The sequence below is a fragment of the Dendrobates tinctorius genome, unplaced genomic scaffold (assembly GCF_039654945.1).
Source record: "Dendrobates tinctorius isolate UK_male_01 unplaced genomic scaffold, ASM3965494v1 ptg000022l, whole genome shotgun sequence".
Taxonomy (NCBI): Eukaryota; Metazoa; Chordata; class Amphibia; order Anura; family Dendrobatidae; genus Dendrobates; species Dendrobates tinctorius.
Genome location: NW_027361690.1, coordinates 91,358,521 through 91,382,604, shown reverse-complemented (window position 1 = coordinate 91,382,604; position 24,084 = coordinate 91,358,521). Strand labels below are relative to the sequence as shown.

At 41.3% G+C, this 24,084-nt stretch overlaps 1 protein-coding gene across 1 annotated transcript in view; it reads left to right on the top strand.

Annotated features, from left to right (window-relative positions):
• Positions 1-9,466: 9,466 nt before the first annotated feature.
• The window catches only part of LCTL (lactase like), a 55,854-nt gene continuing 41,236 nt past the window's right edge, over positions 9,467-24,084 (top strand). The window contains exons 1-4 of the mRNA XM_073568901.1: positions 9,467-9,642; positions 9,943-10,103; positions 17,922-18,009; positions 23,372-23,481. Coding sequence (XP_073425002.1) covers positions 9,528-9,642; positions 9,943-10,103; positions 17,922-18,009; positions 23,372-23,481 — 474 coding nt within the window. The 5' untranslated portion in view covers positions 9,467-9,527. The remainder of the gene's footprint in view (positions 9,643-9,942; positions 10,104-17,921; positions 18,010-23,371; positions 23,482-24,084) is intronic.

Here is a 24,084-nt window from a genome sequence, read left to right as displayed (position 1 = left end):
GGCCATGCAGCAAAAAGCTAACTCTGACAAGGATTAGTAATAGAGCCCAGATTATATAGGGAAAAAGAGTGGCTAACCAAGCACAGCTGAGAACAGGAATTTCCAACATGGCCAATTAACCCCTGTTCTGCCGGAAGAAATAAACACGTTTAATAAGACGGAGAAGTGCTTCTTCTCAGCACCAGAGTAGGAGCAACCAGACACTGCAGTCTTCTGGCTTTGCTCCGTCGTGGTACCCTGTGACAATTATAGTACAAAAAAATAAAGAGAAATTTTAAAAAATATTTAAAAGAATAAAATATAACAGTTTAAATCACTTCGCTTTTCTTGGGTTCAAGTATCCTAAGAAGACTATGAAATGTAGTAAAAATAAAAAAAAATGGTTAAATGCCTTAAAGGAAATATGAAAATAGAAATGTCAGAATTGCAGATTTTTAGGTGAGGAGCTTTCCTAGAGAAAATTAAAAAAAAGCAATAAAAAATGTTGCATCTACCCCAAAATGGTATCAATAAAACTACAGCTCAGTCTTCACTAAGCTCCAAAAAAAGAAGAAAGTTACTGGTCTCAGAAAATAGATGCACATTTTTGTTTGCAATGTTCTGAATTTTTTTTTACCACTAAAATATTAAAAAAACATAAGTACAGTATCACCATAACTACTGATTTGAAGAATTATGGTAACAGGTCATTTTTTATCATACAGTTAATGCAAAAAAAATTGCAAAATTGAATTTTTTTTAACCATTTGACCCAACTGTTTTTTCTGTGCACTGTATGGTAAAATGAGTCGTAGTTCAAAACTACAACTTGCGCCACAAAAAAAGAAGCCCCCATATGGTTTTATTGATGAGAAAATAAAAAAATATAGTGGACAAAAAAACAACTCAAAAGAATAAAATGTCTAGCTCCTGTACGCCGTTGCCAGTTTATGTTTTTTGCATTTCTGTTTTGTCCTCCCTTTCTTCCCAGAGACATAACTCTTTTATTTTTCTGTAGACATTGACATATGAGGGCTTGTTTTTTGCAGGGCAAGTTGTACTTTTGAATGACCGCATTCATTTTACCACATAGTGTACTGGTAAATGGGAAAAAAATTCCAAGTCAGTGGCAGGTCCTGGTTGTAATACACAGTGATTAAAGTTTAAGGGGTTCTCCAGTCATATGATTATGCAATTAAAATAAATAAATATGGTATTGAGAAACTCCTCTTTAAATAGCTATCTAATGGCAGCAGTGATATAGAACTGCTGTCTCACCTCACACTGCCGGGTTTTAGTGTATCCTATGGGATGCAGTTTCACACATTCTCCTTGTCTCCCACTTGTGATAGGTTTCTCTATGTCAGCTCTTACAAGCAGGAGGCAGACAGGCTAAAGCTGCATCACGTAACATATAATGGAATTTCTACACACAGCACGCAGACAGTATAGACAATAGTGTGTCATGGGAGTCTGTAGCTTGCTGTTGTATGGGTTCACATATTATATCACTTCTCATATGAAACAGAAATTATACTTTCAGCTGCATGGAAGACATACAGTTCAATGGCATGTAGAAGTGGGTGAGAAGGAAAGGGGAATGAGATTTGCGTTGAGAGACTAGTTAAAAATAATTAAGGAAGGAATCTTAACTCTCATTGATCCTCTGCAGCTCTTGTGAAAAATTGTGATTTGATCGATGCTGGTCTCTACTTCCTGGGCTCATTTTGATGCATTAGAAATGACCAAGTTCGAACCGTGTAAGCATTGGAACAGGAATTGTGGGGAATCATTTATGGTATTGATTCTTTTATTATTTTTTCCTTTAAAAATAAATTTCATCTTCTAGATAACGTCTTTGAACTTTTCACTAGATTGGCAAAAATTTATAGAGATTTACATTTTCCAGGTTCAAAACCCTTCTTTTAGAATCTAGGAATTGACATATTAGATATGACAGTATGATAACCCATTACTGTATTTACACTGTCCATGAACCCCTCCCAGCATCCTCCACATTACATTGTGTGGGCTTCAGCTGATTCATCCAGCCTGGATAGTTCTGTTTTGTTTTGGGTTTTGCTGCAGCTGAGGGACGAGACCCTTCTATGGGATTTTGCTTGGTAGAGCAGAAGTGCTACAGTTTGCTTTGGATGCAGTTTATTGGATGTGATTTTTATGGTAACAACTGCATGGAGACATCACTGAAGGTTGCAGGTAAGACTTTGCTCATCACACACTGATTTCACTTACTAGCTACTATTTTGATAAAATGTGATAAATTAGTGTAGCTGCATGTATGGAGACCGCACTAAAGAATCAATAATACAGTCATATGTTAAAGTTTGGGCACCCCAATTAATGTTAACCTTTTTTCTTTATAACAATTTTGGTTTTTGCAACAGCTATTTCAGTTTCATATATCTAATAACTGATGGACTCAGTTATATTTCTGGATTCAAATGAGGTTTATTGTACTAACAGAAAATGTGCAATCTGCATTTAAACAAAATTTGACCGGTGCAAAAGTATGCGCACCTCAACTTAAAAGTGACATTAATATTTCGTAGATCCTCCTTTTGCAAAAATAACAGCCTCTAGTTGCTTCCTGTAGCTATTAATGAGTTCCTGGATCCTGGATGAAGGTATTTGTGACCATTCCTGTTTACAAAACAATTCCAGTTCAGTTAAGTTTGATGGTCGCCGAGCATGGACAGCCCGCTTCAAATCATCCCACAGATGTTAAATGATATTCAGGTCTGGGGACTGGGATGGCCATATCAGAGCATTGTAATTGTTCCTCTGCATGAATGCCTGAGTAGATTTGGAGCGGTGTTTTGGATCATTGTCTTGCTGAAATATCCATCCCCTGCATACTGTAACTTCAACTTCATCACTGATTCTTGCACATTATTGTCAAGAATCTGCTGATACTGAGTTGAATCCATGCGACCCTCAACTTTAACAAGATTCCCGGTGCCGGCATTGGCCACACAGCCCCAAAGCATGATGGAACCTCCACCAAATTTTACTGTGGGTAGCAAGTGTTTTTCTTGGAATGCTGTGTTTTTTAGCCTCCATGCATAACGCCTTTTAATATGACCAAACAACTCAATCTTTGTTTCATCAGTCCACAGGACCTTCTTCCAAAATGTAACTGGCTTGTCCAAATGTGCTTTTGCATACCTCAGGCGACTCTGTTTGTAGCGTGCTTGCAGAAACGGCTTCTTTCGCATCACTCTCCCATACAGCTTCTCCTTGTGCAAAGTGTGCTGTATTGTTGACCGATGCACAGTGACACCATCTGCAGCAAGATGAGGCTGCAGGTCTTTGGAGGTGGTCTGTGGATTGTCCTTGACTGTTCTCACCATTCTTCTTCTCTGCCTTTCTGATATTTTTCTTGGCCTGCCACTTTTGGGCTAAACAAGAACTGTACCTGTGTTCTTCCATTTCCTTACTATGTTCCTCACAGTGGAAACTGACAGGTTAAATCTCTGATACAACTTTTTGTATCCTTCCCCTGAAAAGCTATGTTGAATAATCTTTGTTTTCAGATCATTTGAGAGTTGTTTTGAGGAGCCCATGATGCCACTCTTCATAGGAGAATCAAATAGGAGAACTACTTGCAAGTGGCCACCTTAAATACCTTTTCTCATGATTTGATACACTTGGCTATGAAGTTCAAAGCTCAATGAGGTTACAAAACCAATTCAGTGCTTCAGGAAGTCAGAAAAAAGTAGTTAGGAGTGTTCAAATCAAGAAAATGATAAGGGTGCCCATACTTTTGCACTGGCCAAATTTTGTTTAAATGCAGATTGCACATTTTCTGTTAGTACAATAAACCTCATTTGAATACAAAAATATAACTGAGTCCATCAGTTATTAGATATGAAACTGAAATAGCTGTTGCAAAAACCAAAATTGTTATAAAGAAAGAAGGTTAACATTAATAGGGGTGCCCAAACTTTAACATATGACTGTATATGTTATAAAGGAACCAAACTGTTTAATCACCTTCCATGGGTTCAGCAAATTGTCTCTGCCTCTGCCAAGGTGTCCATTGTTTGGTTGCAGCAACTCTGTTGATGTAGACGGCACAAGTCGCTGACCTCAGTGATTGGCTGCGGCTATGTCGACATGATATCACAACTACAGTAAAACAATGGAAATTGGGGTAGCAATGGAGACACAGCTCTGGACCGGGGGATGATAACTAAAGCGTAGTCCGTTTTTTTACAACAAACTGTGCATACAGAGAAAAGTTTTCTGAAAAGAGCAAAGCCTTTAACTTGACCCAAGTTTTGGTCTATAGGTATTTTTCTTCATGCTTCAGATGTTGAATGTAATTGGTATCCACTAGCTGATGCACAAGACAAATGAAATCATGGTTATCTAGACCGATTTTCAACATCAGAACCATCGACTTAATATTGTAGGTCCGCCTTGTTCCCCCAAATAAGTCTGAAGCCTAGGGAAATGGGCTCTTCAAGATCTCCAAAGGTGACCTGCGGTATATTGTACAGTACATCCCTTGGGCTGTAAGTTTGGCCCTGAATGGATCTGACATTTTCTTTTTTTTATCTTTTGAGTATATGCCTCAGATGTTTGTTTGGATTGAGATCTGAGACATTTGGAGGCCAAGTCATCATCTTAAACTCTTAGTCATATTTACAGCCTAAAGGCTCCCAAACACATTAGACTAAAGTTGATGATACTGGTGGGATTGGCCAACAACCTAAGGTATATGGAGGCCTTCTGACTTTTCCCCAACAGAGGATGTCAGGGAGAGAAGTATTTCCAATGATTGCTCCTTATGTTTCCTGAAAGATAAGCCACCTCCTCAATACTCTGGAGAAGTCAAAGGGAGATAGCTGTTGGCTGAACAATCGTTCAGCCTAAAGGCCCTTTTACATTTAGCGATGCACCAGCGATCCAACCAGCGATCCGACCCGGTCAGGATCGCTGTTGCATCGCTAAATGATCGCTAGTGAGCTTTCATACAGAAAGATCTCACAGCGATGCAGCAGCGCACGATACTTACCATTCACACACAGCGATCCTGCGTCCTCCCGCCCGCGTCCACGCGTCGCTGGACTTCACAGCAGGAAGCCCAGCAGGAAGCTGACGACGAGAAATGGAGCCGGACATTCTCGCGCGATCAGCGATGGACAGCGGGGGAGCCGGTCGGAGGTAAGTATCACACATAGCGATATCGCTAGCAATATCGCTGCAACGTCACAAAACCAGTGACGTTTTAGCGATATTGCTAGTGATATCGCTTAGTGTAAAACCCCCTTAAAGCTATCTAATGTGTAAGGGAATGGTGAGCTTAATAAGACGTTGGGGAATTCAAGTGCAAATTGCACATTTTTTAAATAATGTCCATCTCCTGCCACACTCATGATCTGCAGGGCTGTGTTGCCTGGGAAGGCACAGAGATCACTGATCTGGGGCACAAAAGAAGACATGTGCACTAACATTTTTCTATGGAGACCTCATTCCATGTTGTACCCTTCTGATAGAAGAAATCTGTACTCTACCGCACAATATGAAGTGAGGTGCATGAAATTTTGCAATATGAACATTTCCCAGCTGCTTTATGGACTCTAACAATTAATGGCCCAAATCCCATAAATAGTGCAAATTAGAACGCCCTATAAAGAGAAGCTTCACAGCAAAGTCTTACAGCCCATAATAATTCCATCCAGGAAATTCATTTTAAAACCGCAACCCCTAATGTTACCTACATACTTGTAGTAATATAATTTACATGGGATTTCCTTAAATCATCAACTCCTTATTCTTACATCAAACATTTCATGGTACAGTAGTTTAGTTTAGAAGTCCTGACATCTTAGCCCAATTCTTTGTTAGGAAATGAGTTCTTGGCAATAGTCACTAAAAAGATTAATTATTCCATTACCCTTGATAATCCTGCGAGAGATTAAAAATTCACAGACATTTCTGTATTTCAGGCTGCATACTTTATCCGCAGGAGCTCAGGTGGAAACATGTAATGAGAGCTTTGTAATCTCATGGACATCAATAAGGTAAGTACATTCCTCAAACTTATCGAACTAAGAGCCGCTGGATTTAAAAGATGTGTTCTCTCTTTCTTACATTGATCCGCTAATAATTATTTTGCTTGTAATTGTTTATAACATAAAACTTTTTACACTTTTTTAGTATCTTGATCTATAGGCAGGGCTGGTTTTAGGCAAAGTGGGGCCCTAAGCAAAGTTTAAAATGGGGCCCCAAATGCTAACATATTGCACATCACACAGAAGCATTTCGGTTGTAGTTACATGCGCTGAGTTCAGGCCGTTAAATGAGTGTGATCGACAATATTGAAATCGTTCAACACTTGTTTCCCAGCCTCTTTCCACTGTCTGAGAAAGAATGATGGAGACAGAACGATGACTAATGGATCACTAACAGGTCACCATACAGTATCATGTTATCAGCAGCACATCTACAGTTTACACCCCATAGTCCTCCATATAATATAATGTGCCCCATAGTCCTCCATATAGTATAATACACTCCTCTGTCCTCCATATAGTATAATACACTCCTCAGTGCTCCATGTAGTACAATTCACTTCCCATAGTATAATGCACCCCATAGTTCTTCATATATTGTATTCCCCATAGTCCTCGATACAGTATAATGCAGCCCACATATAGTATAATGCAGCCACCCCATAGAGCATAATGCAGCCACCCCACAGAGTATAATGCAGCCTTGCCATACAATATAATGTAAGCCCCCATAGAATATAATGTAGCCCCCCTCTTATAGTATAACGCAGCCACCCCTTAGCGCATAATGCAGCTACCCCACAGAGTATAATGCAGCCACTCCACAGAATATAATGTAACCCCCATAGAATATAATGCAGCCCCCCTCATATAGTATAATGCAGCCCCTCCATAGAATATATGGCAGCCCCCATAGAATATAACGCAGCCCCTTATATAGTATAATGTAGCCCCTCCATAGAATACAATGTAGCCCTCCTCATATAGTATAATGCAGCCCAATAAAATATAATGTAGTCCCCTCATAAAGTGTAATGAAACCCCCATACAATATATTCTAGCCCCCACATAATATAATGCAGCCCCCCATAGAATACAATGTAGCCCCCTCATATAGTATAATGTAGCACTCTGAGTATGATGCAATCACCCCCCCACAGAATATAATAAATATAATACAGCCCCCCATAGAATATAATGTAGCCCCAAATGGAATATAATACAGCCCACCTCCCCATAGAATATAATGCAGCCCCCCATATTATATAACAGGCTCCCCCATAGAATATAATGTAAAATGTACCCCCCATGGTATATAACACAGTTGCATAGTATATAGTCCAGCACCACATGGTATGTAGCCCAGCCCCACCATGGTATATAGCCCAGCCCCACATGGTATACAGCCCAGCTCCACATGGTATATAGCCCAGCACCACATGGTATACAGCCCAGCACCACATGGTATACAGCCCAGCACCACATTGTATACAGCCCAGCACCATAGTATATAGCACCCAGCCACACATGGTATATATAGCCCAGCTCCACCCCAAACGGTATATGCAGCCCAGCCCCATACGATATATACAGCCCAGCCTCACACGGTATATACAGACCAGCCAAAAATGGTATATAGCCCAGCCCCACATAGTATATACAGCCTAGCCCCACACGGTATATACAGCCCAGCCCTACATGGTATATACAGCCCAGCCCCACATAGCATACACACCCGAGAGTGACCCCACAGTCCAGCACACACAGCGATATATTGAAAAAAAAAAACACTCTCCTCACCTGTCCTTGTGCACGCCCTGCTCCCTGCTGTCTCCTGCTCTGCCTTGCACACAGTGAGCGTGCGATTACGTCATCGCGCACCTGCTGTGTCAGAGGCAGAGCGGGGAATGATGGGAGAGGGAGCGTCAGCTGACGCTCTCTCCTCCATCATTGCTGTAAACTCTACCGGTATCTATGACGCCGGTATAGTTCACTGCGGTGGCGGGGGAGTCGGCGCCGGGGGCAGGTGAGCCCCCCTGCCTCACAGGGGCCCCATAGCGGCGGCATGATGTGCAGCTTGCTGGGGGGCCCTGGGGGAGCGGGGGCCCTAGGCAGCTGCCTGGTCTGCATGCCCCTAACGCTGGCCCTGTCTATAAGGAAATACATAAGGGGAAAATACATATTTCCCCTTAGGCCAGTTTTCTGGCATCAAAAAGTAGCAAAATTTTGAGGTATTTGTGAAAACATTTGTAAAGCTCTTTTGCACATTCCCTGTCACTTTTATTGAAAGTAGTAGATAAGTTTGCTAGAAGCCTAAAGGGTAACATCTCTCCTTGTGGAGAGTGACATGCCAGAGTAAAGAGACTTGTAGTCCATGCAATGCTCCTCTGGGAAATTAAGCAAATTGTCTCTTCAGAGAAGAGGAGGACTTGAACTCTAGTGCCACCTATTGAAATTACAAAAGCTAATATCCACCCGGCAATCAGCCTTGCCCGCATAACTTGGGATAAAAGCCGAACCAGAATCTCAATCTGCAGACATGCGTTTTGGGATGTTGCCTCTCCTTAGTACAAATCATGAGATGTGATTTGGCTAGGTGAAAGACTCTGACTGGAGTTAGAGGGTTGATATTGAGTTTTAGGATTGATACTTCCAATAGGTAACACTAGAGTTTAAGTCGTCTTCCTCTCTGAAAAGACAATTTGCAAGTTTGCTAGAATGTATGCTAGAAAATTGCCATATATTTCAGCTGAAATCTATTTCAAACTATGCTTAATACATTTGTCACACCTTACTCCAGCTCTTGATCAAGAATGATAAAATTCTCCATAGTGTCCTTGAAATAGTTTTTCAAAATGGCTTTATTTGAAAATTAAACATATTGGCTAAAAATCAGGAACTATCTGAAACTAAAAAACATGAATGTAAATAAATCTTAAAAGGGAATCTGCCAGTAGGATCAATTCTAAGGTAATGTGAGCAATGTTTTATTTGAACAGTTTCTATCGTAAAACCACGTATGTGAGTGTTGTAAAAACACCTGGTAAAAATAAAAATGCCTATCACTCCTTTGAAACAGCTCCTGATTGAGTCCTGCGGAAACAGAATGATCAGGGGTTTTAAGTCAACCTGCCTGGACTGTACCTTCTCGCTGACATCTTTTATTAGGGGAGATTCAGAAGGCTCCATACACATCAGATGGTGGTCAGTTCTGAAAAAACTTTTAAATTCATTGCCTTTTCTGGTGACAGTTCCAACTACTATTCAATGATCCATGCAAAACCATAACAGCTTTTCAATAATTTTTCTAAAAAGAGATTCTTACAATTGACAGAGTACTGAAGTTTCAAGATATCATAAATTATCAAAACCTTAAGTGAATCCATGAATATAAATCAAGAGAATATGTCATTTACTTAAACTGTCTTTTAATATCTCAGACACGGAGTAACGGAAACATCTGCAGTTAAGAGATTCTGTGATCCAACCATCAGCCGTCACAGAAGGATGTTTCCAGTGATCTTTGTGGCTCAGCTGCTGCTCCTGGCACTGTGTAGTGAGGAGGAATTTCAGTGGACACAGACCGAAAGGGGATCCTTTTATTATGGCACTTTTCCTCCCAGTAAGTTTTTTGTCCTGCATCTTCTACTTGTGCCAAGCACATAACCAGTACTCAATGGTTGGACAAGCTTTTTTGGTGATTATTTTTGTCCCAGAAGATCAGCATCATAGTTGGTAATTTAATTAAAATCCCTAATGTTCTTTTTCATATAGAGAAATTGAATAGTAGCGAAAATAGAACATTTTTGGAAATGCATAAACTGTGCTGCCCCCTTCAATGTTGCACTAGGCAGCTGCCTACTTTGTTCACCCTTCGTTTGCTCCTGTTTGCACTATGTGACTGTGAATCTCTACCATACAGCTTTCAAGTGGGGAGTGGGCAGCTCAGCATACCAAACTGAAGGAGCATGGGACAAGGATGGAAAAGGACAGAGTATTTGGGATGTGTTCACACATAAGAAGGGAAAAACATTTATGAACCAGACAGCAGATTCATCATGTGATGGTTATTATAAAGTCAAGGTGAGAACATTTCATATCCATTCTGCTGCTTTTAACGCTATCATCATGCTCATTTGAAAGAAAAAAACATGGCTGCTTTCTTTCAAAAACAGCGCCACACCTGTCCTCAAGTTGTGTGCTCAGGCAGAAGAAATCCAGCATCTAGGAACTTCATAAAATCATCATCTTTATTTAGCACATATAAAAAAGAGTATACAAAAGAGTCACAGCCCAATTGGAGGAGTTATAATAGGGAAACACGTTTCAGACCGGCCGGTCTTTAATCATTGCATATATAAAAAAATCCCTGAAAGGTCAGTGCTTTACGTCATATCCTGTTTAGAGCACACGGTCTCAGTAATCCAATCAGAAGAAGATATATGAACAACGTAAAAATGTATAATATAAAAATGTAATAACCTGCAGGTACGCCGGATGCAGTCAGGCACGGGGAGGCAGAGCAAGGTTTAAACAGGTTTATTTACAGGGGGATGTGCTCCACGCAGGGAGTGAGGGATTGTAGGGTGACGGTAAGGAGTGGGGCAGAACTGGAAGGATAGCAGGGTAGGTGAGGGACAACCAAGAGTTCAGTAATAAAGAGGTTAAATATATCGGACTGTAGTCTTCTGTCGCGAGGAAGTTCAGGGTTCCAACAGTGGCACCGGCAACAGCGGCATGGGTCGTCTCGATTCAATCTCTGACAGGTGGGAATCCAATGGTGGCACCGATAACAGCGGCACATGCAGTCTCTCAAGTCTCTGTCCAGGATGAAGAAATGGCCTCTAGGGAAAACAAAAGGATGCTGGGCGGTGAGAGGGGATTCTGCTCTCACCACTCATAGTCACAAGTCCACACTCACAATGTGTCACCGCAGGAACGATGCCGCGCTCCTCGGTCAGTTCAGTTACTACTCTCAGGGGCTCAGGTCTGTCACTGCGCACGCCAGGCCTGCAGGCACTAGTGTCTGTCTCAGACTTGTCAAGGGAGTCTCCTCCGGTCACGGAGGCTGGTGGGTCCACGTTCACCACGTACTGTTTGTCTGTCTCAGTCCTCAGCCGGAGGGCTTTTTCGAGTATGTGGTCACTCTTGGGCAGTGCGGGTGCGGCACTAACTGTCTCGTAGTGTATGGCACCTGGCTAAACTTCGCTCACTCCACTCTGCTGACACGGCTCCGCACTGCTGGGATGGTTAAGCATGCTCCGCTCTGCTGAGATGGCTCCGCACGCTCGGCTCTCCACTACTGGCACAGCTAATCCCCCCAGCAGCACGACCTGTCACAGGACCAGCACACTCGGGTCAGGGAAGCAGAGCGCCCTCTTCTCTGCTCTGTGTGCTGCACTTACTTGGCGCCACCCTCTCCTGCAACGCACGCTTTTTCTTCCTCTCCCCCTGTGTCAATGTGCTCTCCCTAGGCTCTCCCCACCCTTCTTGTCAGCAGGAAACTCCGTCTCTCTTTTCCTTCCCTCTGTCAGCAGGGGAAGGTCCGCCTCCCTCAGGCTTCCCCCTGGAAACAGAGGATGCAGCCCCTTCAGATCTGGACCAGGCATGCAGGTACCCACGGTCTGGTCCACCTCCCTACAAAAACAAAGGTCATAAAAAAAAGGACATATCAAGAAAATTTGGAAATAATTCATAATGGTATAATATATCATATCTTACATTCATGACTTACGGCATTCTGGATTGCAGCAAGTAAATCCACCATAATTCTGGATTAAGGAGTATCCTACAGTGATCACCTCTCCTATATGACCTATTGACCCATTCTATGCCTGTAACAGAACATGATGCAGTATTCCCTAAGTGACGGACAGAAAAATGTTTGGTTGCTGCCGAGCATCTAGACGTAAGTTTATTTGCAGCATCTGATAAATGACGTCTGATGCAGTTTTTTAACCCTTTACCAACATTGTCAGTAATTATACGTCCATGTGTCCTGGTACTCATTGACGTGGGACGGATTATTCAATCTAGGCGATCGTGCGCGCACACGGGCTGTGCGCGCTCACGATCATCGCGGGGTGTCAGCTGAATCTGACAGTTGACACCCGCCAATAAGTGCCAGGAGTGGTCCCGTGCCGTTCCTGGCATTTTAACCCCCTAAATTCTGCGATTGAAGTTGATTGCAGCATTCCAGAAGAGGGATGACAGCCCCTCTGCCCTTGGACCGGAGACCCCGCGGTGTGACGCGGGTTCTGATTGTTGCCATGGTGACCCGATGTCGTCATGACGACATCCGGGTCACCAGAGCTAGGAAAGTTGCTTTATCATGCGCAATGTATGATCAGCAACTCTGTCAGTGCAGAGCTGACCATTTGCATAGCACACAGGTCTATCATCTTTTAACGGAAATATACGGGGTTTCCACGTTACTGGTAGCACAAAGGCTCTGGAAAAGCGAAATGGCTCCTCACAGGCCAAAACAAATTCAGCAAATTCTCCGCTCCCAAATCCAAATGCCCCCTCCCTTCTGAGCCCCACAGTGTACCTAAACCACATACAGCGTCCACATGTTTGGCATTTCTGAAGCGATAAGAGTCAACCTATCTATGGGTTCATGTCTCCAGAAGCACAAGCTGGGCATGACGTACTGGTGACTGCATCATACTGGTCACTACAACAACAGTTTGCTATTTTCACTCTGCAACATTCATTGCTGCTTGTTTCTGGAAAACACCCATAGAGTCAAAATCCTCACCTCACCTGTATATAAATTCCACAAGGGGTATAATTTCCAAAATGGGGTCACTTGAGGGGGCATTCTGCTCTTCTAACAATTAGGGGGCTCTGTATATGGAGTCTGCAAACTGTTCTAGGAAAATCGGTGGCAAATAGCGCTCCATTCCTCCCGAGTCTCTCCGACTGTACAGCAACATATGGAGTATTGCCATGTTCAAATGAAATCGTGGGACAAATTGTGGTGCCATTTTTATCACTTGAAAATGTAAAATCTGGGGCTAAAACAAAATTTTGGTGGTAAAAATGCAGTTACTATTCTTCACTGCCCAATGGTATAAAATTCTATGACACACCCATGGTGTCAATATGATCACTGCACACCTAGATTAATTTATTGAGAGGTGTAGTTTGTAAAATGGGGTCACTTATGGAGGGTTCTGCTGTTCTGGCACCTCATGGGCTCTCCCAGTGGGTCATGGCACCTGCTAACCATAACAGTAAAATCTGACGCTTCTTGCCTTCTGAGCTTTGCACCGTGCCTGAAAAATATTTCCTGATTACATGTAGGGTATTGGGGGATTCAGGAAAAAATGTGCCTCAGTTTGTTATAAAAAAAAATTCCTATTAGTCCTTAGAAAAATTAAATACTTGGGGCTAAAACAACATTTTAGTAGTAAAATTGTTCTTTCTTCATCACTCAGTGGTATAAAATTCTGTGAGGCACATGTGGTATCAATATGATCACTGCACCTCTAGATGAATTAATTGGGGAGTGTAGTTTATAAAATGAGTTCACATAAAGGGGGTTTCTGTTGTTCTGGCACCTCAGGGGCTCTGCCAATGTGACATGACACCCTGAAACCATTCAAGCAAAAACTGAACTCGAATATGGTGCCTCAAAAGTAGTATTCCCCTACATATGGGGTATTGGCATATGAGAAATTGCACAACAAATTGTATGGTGCAATTTCTCCTGTTACCCTTATGAAAATGAAAAAATTTGGGGCCAAAATAACATTTGTGTGTGGAAAATGTGATTTATTTTTTTTTTTTTCATGGCTCAACGTTATAAGCTTCTGTGATGCACCTGAGTGTTAAATATGCTCACCACACATTAGATCAGTTTCCTGAGGGGTCTAGTTTCCAAAATGGTGTCACTTGTGGTGGATTTTCACTGTTTAGGCACATCAGAGGCTCTCCAAACGCAACATGGTGTCCGCCAATTGATCCAGCAAATTTTGCATTCAAAAGTCAAATGGCTGTCATAACCTTCCGAGCTCTGCCGTGTGCCCAAACAATGGTTTTCTCCCTCATATGGGGTATCGGCATACTCAGGCGAAATTACACAACAAATTTAGGGGTCCATTTTTTCCTGTTACCCTTGTCAAAATAAAAAAAAAAATGGATCTGAAGTAAATTTTTTGTGAAAAAAAGTTAAATGTTCATTTTTTTTTCCACATTCCAAAACTTCCTGTGAAGCACCTGAAGGGTTAATAAACTTCTTGAGTGTCATTTTGAGCACCTTGAGCAGTTTTTAAAATGGTGTCACAAAAAAAATTTGGTTTCAAAATTGTGCTGATGTAAAGGAGACATCTGGGAAATGTCATTTACTGTATATAATTGCGTATAAGTCGAGATTTTTAGCCCATTTTTTGGGCTGAAAGTCCCCCTCTCGGCACATACGTGAGTCATATATGCCAGGGGGTCGGCGGGGAAGGGGGAGCGAGGGTGTTAGAGATCATACTTACCCCCCTGCTTTTCCCACACCTTCCTTCAGCAGTCACATGGTACCGCTCATTAGTCATGAATATGTGCATATTCATGACTTTAATGAGTGGTACCACGTCACCACTGAAGGAAGGAAGAGCTGCCAGAGACACAGGGGCTGCAGAGACCGCGCCAGGAGGGGGTAAGTATATGCGATATTCACCTGTCCTCGGTCCATCGCTGCACCCGCTCTGTCTTCCGCATCCTCTGGCTGTGATGTTCAGGCAGCAGAGGGCGCGGTGATGTAGTTAGTGCACGCCGTGTCCTCTGCTGCCTGAACGTCACTTACAGAGGACCCAGAAGACAGAGCGGATGCAGCGATGGACCGGGGACAGGTGAATATCGCAAGTGCTGGGGTCCTGAGCCAGCAGTGACACCGGCACCTGTCTCCCAGCGACAGAGAGGTGAGTATGCCATTGTTTTTTTATTTGCAGTGGCAGCAGCATATGGGACATAATCTATGGACCATCTTATGGGGTCATAATCTATGGAGCAATTATGGGGGCATAATCTATGGAGCATCTTATGGGGGCATAATCTATGGAGCATTTTATAGGGCATCATCTATGGAGCATTTTATGGTGGCATAATCTATGGAGCATCTTATGGGGCATAAACTATGAAGCATTTTATGGGGGGAAAAGCTATGGAGCATTTTATGGGGGCATAATCTATGGAGCATCTTATGGGGGCATAATCTATGGAACATTTTATGGGGGCAAAATCTATGGAGCATCTTATGGAGCATTTTATGGGGACATAATCTGTGGAGCATCTTATGGGGGCATTATCTATAGAGCATTTTATGGGGCATATTCTATGGAGCATTTTATGGGGCCAAAACCTTTATGGGGCAACATATGGGGCATATTATTCTATGGAGCATCTTATGGGGCCATTATTAACCTCTGTGCAGCATTATATGGGGTGTATTTTGTATGAAGCACTTATTGGGCCATCATAAACTGTATGGAGCATTATATGAGGCTCCTGATTCAATATGGATATTCAAAAACATTTAACCTACTGATGTCTCAATTAATTTTACTTTTATTGGTATCTATTTTTATTTTTGAAATTTACCAGTAGCTACTGCATTTTCCACCCTAGGCTTATACGTGAGTCAATAAGTTTTCTCAGTTTTTTGTGGCAAAATTAGGGGGGCGGCTTATACGCGAGTATATACGGTATTAACTATTTTGTGTGACATATCTGTGATGTAAGGGCATGAAAATTCAAAGTTTGAAAATTGCAAAATTTTCAAACTTTTCGCCAAATCAAGTTTAGATTTAATTTTCGCCAAATTAAATTTGACATGGAGAAGGACTTGGGGTTCCTAGTTAATGATAAACTTACCTGGAGGAGCCAGTGCTAAGCAGCAGCTGCCAAGGCAAACAGGATCATGGGGTGCATTAAAAGAGGTCTGGATACACATGATGAGAGCATTATACTGCCTCAGTACAAATCCCTGGTTAGACCGCACATGGAGTACTGTGTACAGTTTTGGGCACCGGTGCTCAGGAAGGATATAATGAAACTAGAGTGAGTACAAAGAGGGCAACAAAATTAATAAAGGGGATGGGGGAACTACAATACCCAGAGAGATTAGCAAAATTAGGATTATTTAGTCTAGAAAAAAAGACGACTGAGGGTCGATCTAATAACCATGTATAAGTATATAAGGGGACTATACAAATATCTCTCCGAGGATCTGTTTATATCAAGGAATGTGATGGTCACAAGGGAGCATTCTCAGCGTCTGGAGGAAGGAAGGTTTTTCCACCAACATAGAAGAGGATTCTTTACTGTTTGGGTTGTGAGAATCTGGAATTCCTTGCCTGAGGAGGTGGTGATGGCAAACTCAGTCGAGGGGTTCAAGAGAGGCCTGGATGTCTTCCTGTAGCGTAACAATATTGTATCTTACAGTAATTAGGTTCTTTAGGTGGACGTAGATCTGGGAATTTATTCTGACGGAATACAGGCTGAACTGGATGGACAAATGACTTTTCGGACTTGCTAATATGTTACTGCGTTACTATGTTAAATTTCCATTTTTTTACAAATAAACACCAGTCATTCCCTGCAGCACTGATGGTTTTCCAAGGCTCAGACTTCTAAGCAGATAGTGATAAGAGGACCAATTGAGAATGGTGAGAGAAAAAGCCTGATAATAGCCGTGAATATTAATCAATAAAAGTGAAAAGGATAAAATTGCTTGATAAAACAGCCTTTTATTATAAGAATGGCTCAACAACAAGGATTGTAAAATTAGTACATAAAAAAATTCGCGTTTTGGAAGATTCCTTTGTCAGGGGAACACCGCGACGCGCGTTTTGGAAGGAATCTTCCGAAACGCGCGTCGGGGCGCGTTCTACAGGCACACCGCGTTACCCACCCTCAGATATTACCAGCCTAATTAACACATTACTACCCTTTGTGATCCAATTGTTTGGCCCACTCGTTTAGCCTTTGGCCTAGCACACTCTATGTGCACAGATTTTTTCAACATTCTGCACAATTGTTTTCATTTTTGCATATTTTATTAGACTGCTGTAGTCTGAATTTTGTTCAGCACTGACATCCACTTCTCTGCATTTTTTTGCACAATTTGCAATTTTTGCACAACTCCAGTGAGAGCAATCACTTGCTTTGCACTATTTTTGGCACTTTTCATATATATGTATTATATATTTTTTTTTTCCCCGCCAAACTATTGGCTAATCACATAAGGTTTTACAATTAGGCTCGTGTGGTTTGGGTATATATGATACATGAGCATATTTTTGTTTGGTCCAGTATTTTGCACTTTATTCATAGTCCTATATATATATATATATATATATATATATATATATATATATATATATATATATATATATATATATATATACACGGTATATGCTCAATATATTACAGCGGTTGAATTGCCTTTTTTATGCACTAATTTTACAATCCTTGTTGTTGAGCCATTCTTATAATAAAGGCCATTTTATCAAGTAATTTTATCCTTTTCACTTTTATTGATTTATATTCACGACTCTTATAAGGCTTTTTCTCTCACCATTCTCAGTTGGTCCTCACATAGGTGATCACCATATTGACCCATTGAATCTATTTGTTTCATTTAAAGTGAGCTCTCCCAGCTAATCTAAGCGGATAGTGAGCGGACTCTTTTTTATACTTTTTGGCTCAAGTTGTCTGTGGCACTTTAGTTCAGTTCCATTCACTTCAATGGAGCTGAGATGCAATACCAGATATAACTCATGAGCAGGTGTGGAGCTAATGTTGGAGAAGTGCAGCCATTTTTTCCCATACATCTCTGTTTATCAGGCCAATAGTCCCACATGCAGGATTGCAGAATTACGCCTCTACTTTGTATGTTATGTATCGCAGGAGGACATCGAATTACTGAAGGAACTGAAAGTTTCTCATTACCGACTTTCCATCTCTTGGCCTCGTTTAATTCCTACAGGCGTCAAAGGTGAGAGTTTATTTATTTAATTGTAATTTTATGAGAGTTTCTACAGAAAAAATATTGTCCATTAGCTTTTATGCATATTTAAGCCAGTAGTAAACGTCACTTTCTAATATTATTGTGCCACAATAAACCTAAGTAAGATGCTGATTTTCTGTAATTCTTTGATATACTGATTTACCATTATATGATGTTTCTTCTACATTTACCTCTCAATAGGCTGTCCTATTCACTTGGCCATCACTTGAAACCCTATTCTATAAGCCAAAGCTGAGAGCCGCTAAGTAAAATCAGCTCGCAGTCTGATGGGCACAGCCGATCTATGTGTGATAAGATCAGCCAGTATTTGTCAGCATAGCATGTAATACTAAACTTGCCCTGTAGGGGGAGCTGCAGGGTACATGTAAGTTTATATAATCTTTTCTTTAGCAGTAGATAACAGAGAGTTTCAAGAGTCCAACGCACAATGCTAGCCAGGATGGCATCCTGTTAGTGATCAGTGACTAGCAGTGGCTTACATGTTTACAGTGAGCCCTATAAATGGGAGAAATTGAATTATTGAAAATCCAATTATACATGTCTTCTCCTGACATCACGCCTGCATTATTACAAAACTCCAGTGAATGTCTTACCACTGTCGCTAACGTCATGCCCTCCTATCTGAACTTGTCAAAATCTGAACTCGTGTTTCCTCCCTCTACTAACCTACCTATGTCCGACATTGCCATTTCGGTGTATGGTTCCACCATTACTCCCCAGCGACATGCCCGCTGTCTTGGGGTCATACTTGATTCCGAGCTTTCATTCACCCCCCTCATCCGATCACTGGCTTGCTCTTGTTATCTGCACCTCTAAAACATTTCTAGAATTTGACCCTTTCTTACTTTCGACTCTGCAAAAACTCTTTCTGTTTCTCTTATTCATTCTCGTCTGGACTATTGTAACTCTACTAATCTGTCTCCCTCTTACCAAACTCTCCCCCCTCCAATCTGTCTTGAATGCTGTGGCCAGGATCATATTCCTCCCCAATCGTTACACCGATGCCTCTACCTTTTGCCACTCATTACACTGGTTACCCATCCACTCCAGAATCCAATACATACTTGTTACCCTCACCCACAAAGCACTCTATGACTCAGCACCACCCTACATCTCCCCCCTTGTCTCAGCCTACCACTCTACCCGTGCCCTCCATTCTGCTAATGACCTGAGGTTAACATCCTCAATAATCAGAACCTCCCACTCCCGTCTCCAAGACTTTTCACGTGCTGCGCCAATTCTTTGGAATGCACTACTCAGGTTAATACGATTAGTCCCCAATCCCCACACTTTTAAGCGTGCCCTAACAACGCATTTCTTCAGACTGGCCTACCGCCTCAACACATTAACCTAACTATCCCTGTGTTGCCCATTTAAAATTTTTACCATAATCAGGATCCTCGCATCATGTTCTCACATGCTTTATGCATTTAATAGCCCTCTGTGTCTGTACTGTTACACACTTAGGCTGATAACCGGTTCATGCATCATTACATGAATACCTCAATCTTACACTACGGCTGGTCCGAACAACAAAAGCAATTGTTACCACCCACCTTTCATGTCTCCCCTTTTTCCTCACAGACTGTAAGCTTGCGAGCAGGGCCCTCATTCCTCTTGGTATCTGTTTTGATCTATGTGTTTATTGTTAGGCTGTAATGTCTATTGTTTGTACAAGTCCCCTCTATAATGTAAAGCTCTGCGGAATATGTTGGCGCTATAGAAATAAAATTATTATGTTTGCAAATAGGCTAAAAAAAAACAGTACGGCAAATTTTTTGCTTCCTTTTCTATAGATATTTCATTATTATTACTGGCAGGATTGCAATGAAGGGTAAAACATCAGTATATAGTATCCTCACCCATCCCTTGTAGATTGTGAGCCCTCGCGGGCAGGGTCCTCTCTCCTCCTGTACCAGTTGTGACTTGTATTGTTTAAGATTACTGTACTTGTATGTATTATGTATACCCCTCCTCACATGTAAGGCGCCATGGAATAAATGTCGCTATAATAATAAATGATAATAATAAGAATAAGAATAATAAGAATAATAATAACAACATATAGGTGATCCTCACTGTTCTCCTCTTTCCCCTTCCCTGCACAATGACCTCTGCACAGATCACAGAGCATGCTTACAAGCATGCTCTCCTCTCTATTACCATCTCTGGTCCATGTGCATATCTCTAAATACTCATATAGTAAAAAATCTACAATTTTAAAACAAAAATGAGTTTGTACAAACATGGGAGAGATATGTCAATCAACTGGAGCAGAGAGAGAAGAAGCCGGACGTAGATCTCACTGGTCTAGCCTCCTCTCTCTCTTGTTACCGGCCACCTCTTCAATCTGTTTTCTCTGAAATGCCAAGTCCTGATTGCAGCCAAGCCCTGATTGATGCTGCCCATAGTTTGAGTAACCAAATCTAATGACAGGTTCCCTTTAACCCCTTCATGACCGATGACGTATATTTAAGTAATCAGACTTGTCCCTGACTTTGATGTGGGCTCACATGCTGAGCCCGCATCTTTCCCTGCACTTGATGATTTAATTAACCATAAAGTGCCTCTAACAGCTACAGGTAGATCCAAGATTCCCCCCTTGCTGTTAATCGGCTAAATGCTGCTGTGCTGTCAATAACTGACAGCGATATTTAATAAGCCCAGATAGGAAGTGCGTCATACATCCTGCCCATCAGCGCCACTGTTACCTGATCTCGGGGCGCTGATGGGTTGTAATTACAGCCGGGGGTTTGCAGAAGACCCCCTTGTCTGTCATCACAATCCTCCTTTGAACGCTGGCCCATAGCACTGCTATGTATAAGACAAGCAATCGAATGCTCGCAGATTTAAGTCTCCTAGGGGACTATTATATACAGTAAAAAGTAAAAAAAAAAGTTTTAAAAAATGTTATATCCCCCTTTTTCCGCATTAAGAATAAAACTAATAAAAAATACACATATTTGGTGTCACTGCGTTCAGAAATATCCGATCTATCAAAATATAAAATAAATTAATCCAATTGGTAAATGGCGTAACGAGAAAAGAATCAATTGCGTTTTTTTGTTCATCGCAACATTTCAATAAATGATGTTTAAACATTCTATCTACCCCAAAATGGTTTCTATAAAAACTTCAGCTCAGTGTGCAAAAAATAAGCCCTCACCCAACCACAGATCCCGAAAAATGAGAACGTTACGGGTGTCAGAAAATGGCAACAAAACAGGATTTCTTTTTTTTTTTAATCAAATTTCCGATTTTTTCTTCAACACTTAAATAAAAAAATATATAAACATGTTTGGTATCTGCATACTCGTACTGATCTGGGTAATCATATTTCCAGATCAATTTTACTATATATTGAACATGGTAAGTAAAAAAACTCAAAAAAACTATTGTGGAATTGCACTTTTTTTTTGCAATTTCACCACACTTAGAATTTTTCCCTGTTTTCCAATACATGATATGGCAGAATTAATGGAGTCATTCAAAAGTACAACTCATCCCACAAAAGACAAGCCTTCATATGGCTGGAAAAAAAAATAAAAATATGGCTCTTGAAAGAAGAGGCAGGAAAAACAAAAATGAAAAATTGACCAAAGTTGAAGGGGTAAATGTAATTTAATAAATCATGCCAAATATAGTACAGCAACTATAGGGCCTCATTCAGACATCAGTGATTTTCATCAGTCTTTGATCAGTGTGTCAATTTTATCCTGCATCTACTACAGAAAAAAAAAAAAACAATATAAGGAAAATCCGACATCCTACAGCTGTCTAATTTTTTTCCACTGATCCATGATATGTATGAAAATGGGATTTTTCTCCATGTTTTTTAGTGTACAGGCAATAATGCGTACAAGTTCACTGTGAAAAATTCAAACAGAACTCATACATGAAAACTGATGTCACAATGATACCCAGCACCGGTTTTAGACAAAGTAGGGCCCCAAATGCTGAGATATTGCACCATCACACAAAAAAGTTTGGTTGTATTTAAAGCGCTGAGACCAAGCCGTTAAAAGAGTGAGATTGTCAATATTTAAGTCATTGAACGTGTGTTTCTTCGCCTCTTTACTCCAGCTGAGGAAGAATAATGGGCACAGAAAGATCATTAGTATTTCAATCTGTCCACATACAGTATCATGTTATCATCAGCATATCTGCAGTTTTCACCTGCTGAAGTGCCTCTGAGAACAATAATTTCTGTTCAGGCATAAGCAATCATAGTATAATGTACCCCACAGCCCACCTTATAGTATAATGTGCCCCATATAGTCCTTCTTCACATAGTATTTGCCTCATAGTCCTTCATATAGTATAATGCCCACCCCATAGTCCTCCATGCAATATCATGCACTCCCCATAGTCTTCCATACAGTATAATACACTTCCCATAGTCCTCAATATACTATAATGCATCCCATAACCCTCCATATAGTATAATGCACCCAATAGTCCTCCATACAGTACAATTCACTCCCAATAGTCCTCCATATAGTATAATACACTCCCCATAATTCTCAATATTGTGTAATGCATCACATAGTCCTCCATATAGTATAATGCACTCCCCAAAATATAATGCACCTCATAGTCCTTCATAATAAATAATAATAATATAGTGTAATGCATTCCCCACAGTCCTCCATACAGTATAATGCAGCCCGATATAGTATAATGCACTCCCAATAGTCCTTGAGAGTATAATGCAGCCCCCATATAGTACAGATAGTATAACGAACTCTCCATAGTCCTTGATAAAATATAATGCAGCCTCCATAGAGTATAATGCAGCCTCAGTATAATTCAACCCATAGAGTATAACGCACCCGCCACATAGTATAATGCAGTCTCATATAGTATAATGCAGCCCCAAGTAGTATAATGCAGCCACATAGAGTATAATGCAGCCTCATATATTAGAATGCAGCCCCATATTGTATAATGCGCACCCCATACTACTTCAGTATTATGGCCACCACATGCTGATTTAAAAATAAATAAATACAATGCACATCTCTCTCCATTCCCCTGCATATCCAGTCTCTGCAGCGGGTCTTCTCAGCCGTTCCACTGCTCGGCACAGCGTGGCACACAATGAAGTGACGTCATTGTGCCAGCTGCTTTATAAGCAGAGGGGGAATGATGGGAGAGGGAGTGTCAACTGATGCTCTCACCTCCATCATAGATTTCAACTGTACACTTGAATGCGTGATGCGGTGGGAATGGGGGGGCAGAGTCAGTGGCCACGTGGTGTGCCGGCCCTGATGGTAATACCAGTGATGATTAAGGAGACCAAGTCATTTCCCCACATTTGTTTCCACAGCTGAAAGTGTTAATGAAAATGGAATAAAATACTACGGTGATTTGATCAATGTTCTTCTTGAAAATAATATTACTCCGGTAGTCACCCTGTATCACTGGGACTTGCCACAGGTAAGACAGTGCTGCACTCTTGTGTTGTCAGTATGAATTTTCTTTTTCTTGATAAATTATCCCAAAATTGTAAAGACAAATTATTTTATGGACAAACTTAAAAATGACTCATATAGGTGATATGTGTGTCTGAGCGTCATGTAGTAATGTAATTGCATTGCTTGTAACAGGAAGATAGAACTACATTCCCACGATGAGCTTTTAGTGAGTCTTGATGTTGCAGATTTTCTGCACCTATTAAAGCACCACTTCAGCGTGTTTTCTTAATGGACCGCTGGTGTGGTGCTTTAAATGTAATTCCCCTGCCTCTGGTCAGATACTCGCCTGCTACCACCGTCAGTGTTTTGTTGCGTTGCAACCGTCGGTCTCCAGTGAAAAGTGACGTACTTGCAGCTCCAGTGTTTCATGGAGCGGCGCGGAGGTCACTTTACAATACAAGTCTATGAGAACCTCATTCTGGCTCACAGACTTGTATTGAGCGCTTGTGATGTAGCTTCTGACTTCTGGCCACTCAGAAGCTGCGCTCACAAGATGGTGCCGTGGAACAGGAGAGTTGCCAAAAAATGGTGAAGACGCCAGATTGTGAGTATATGGCCGGGGTTA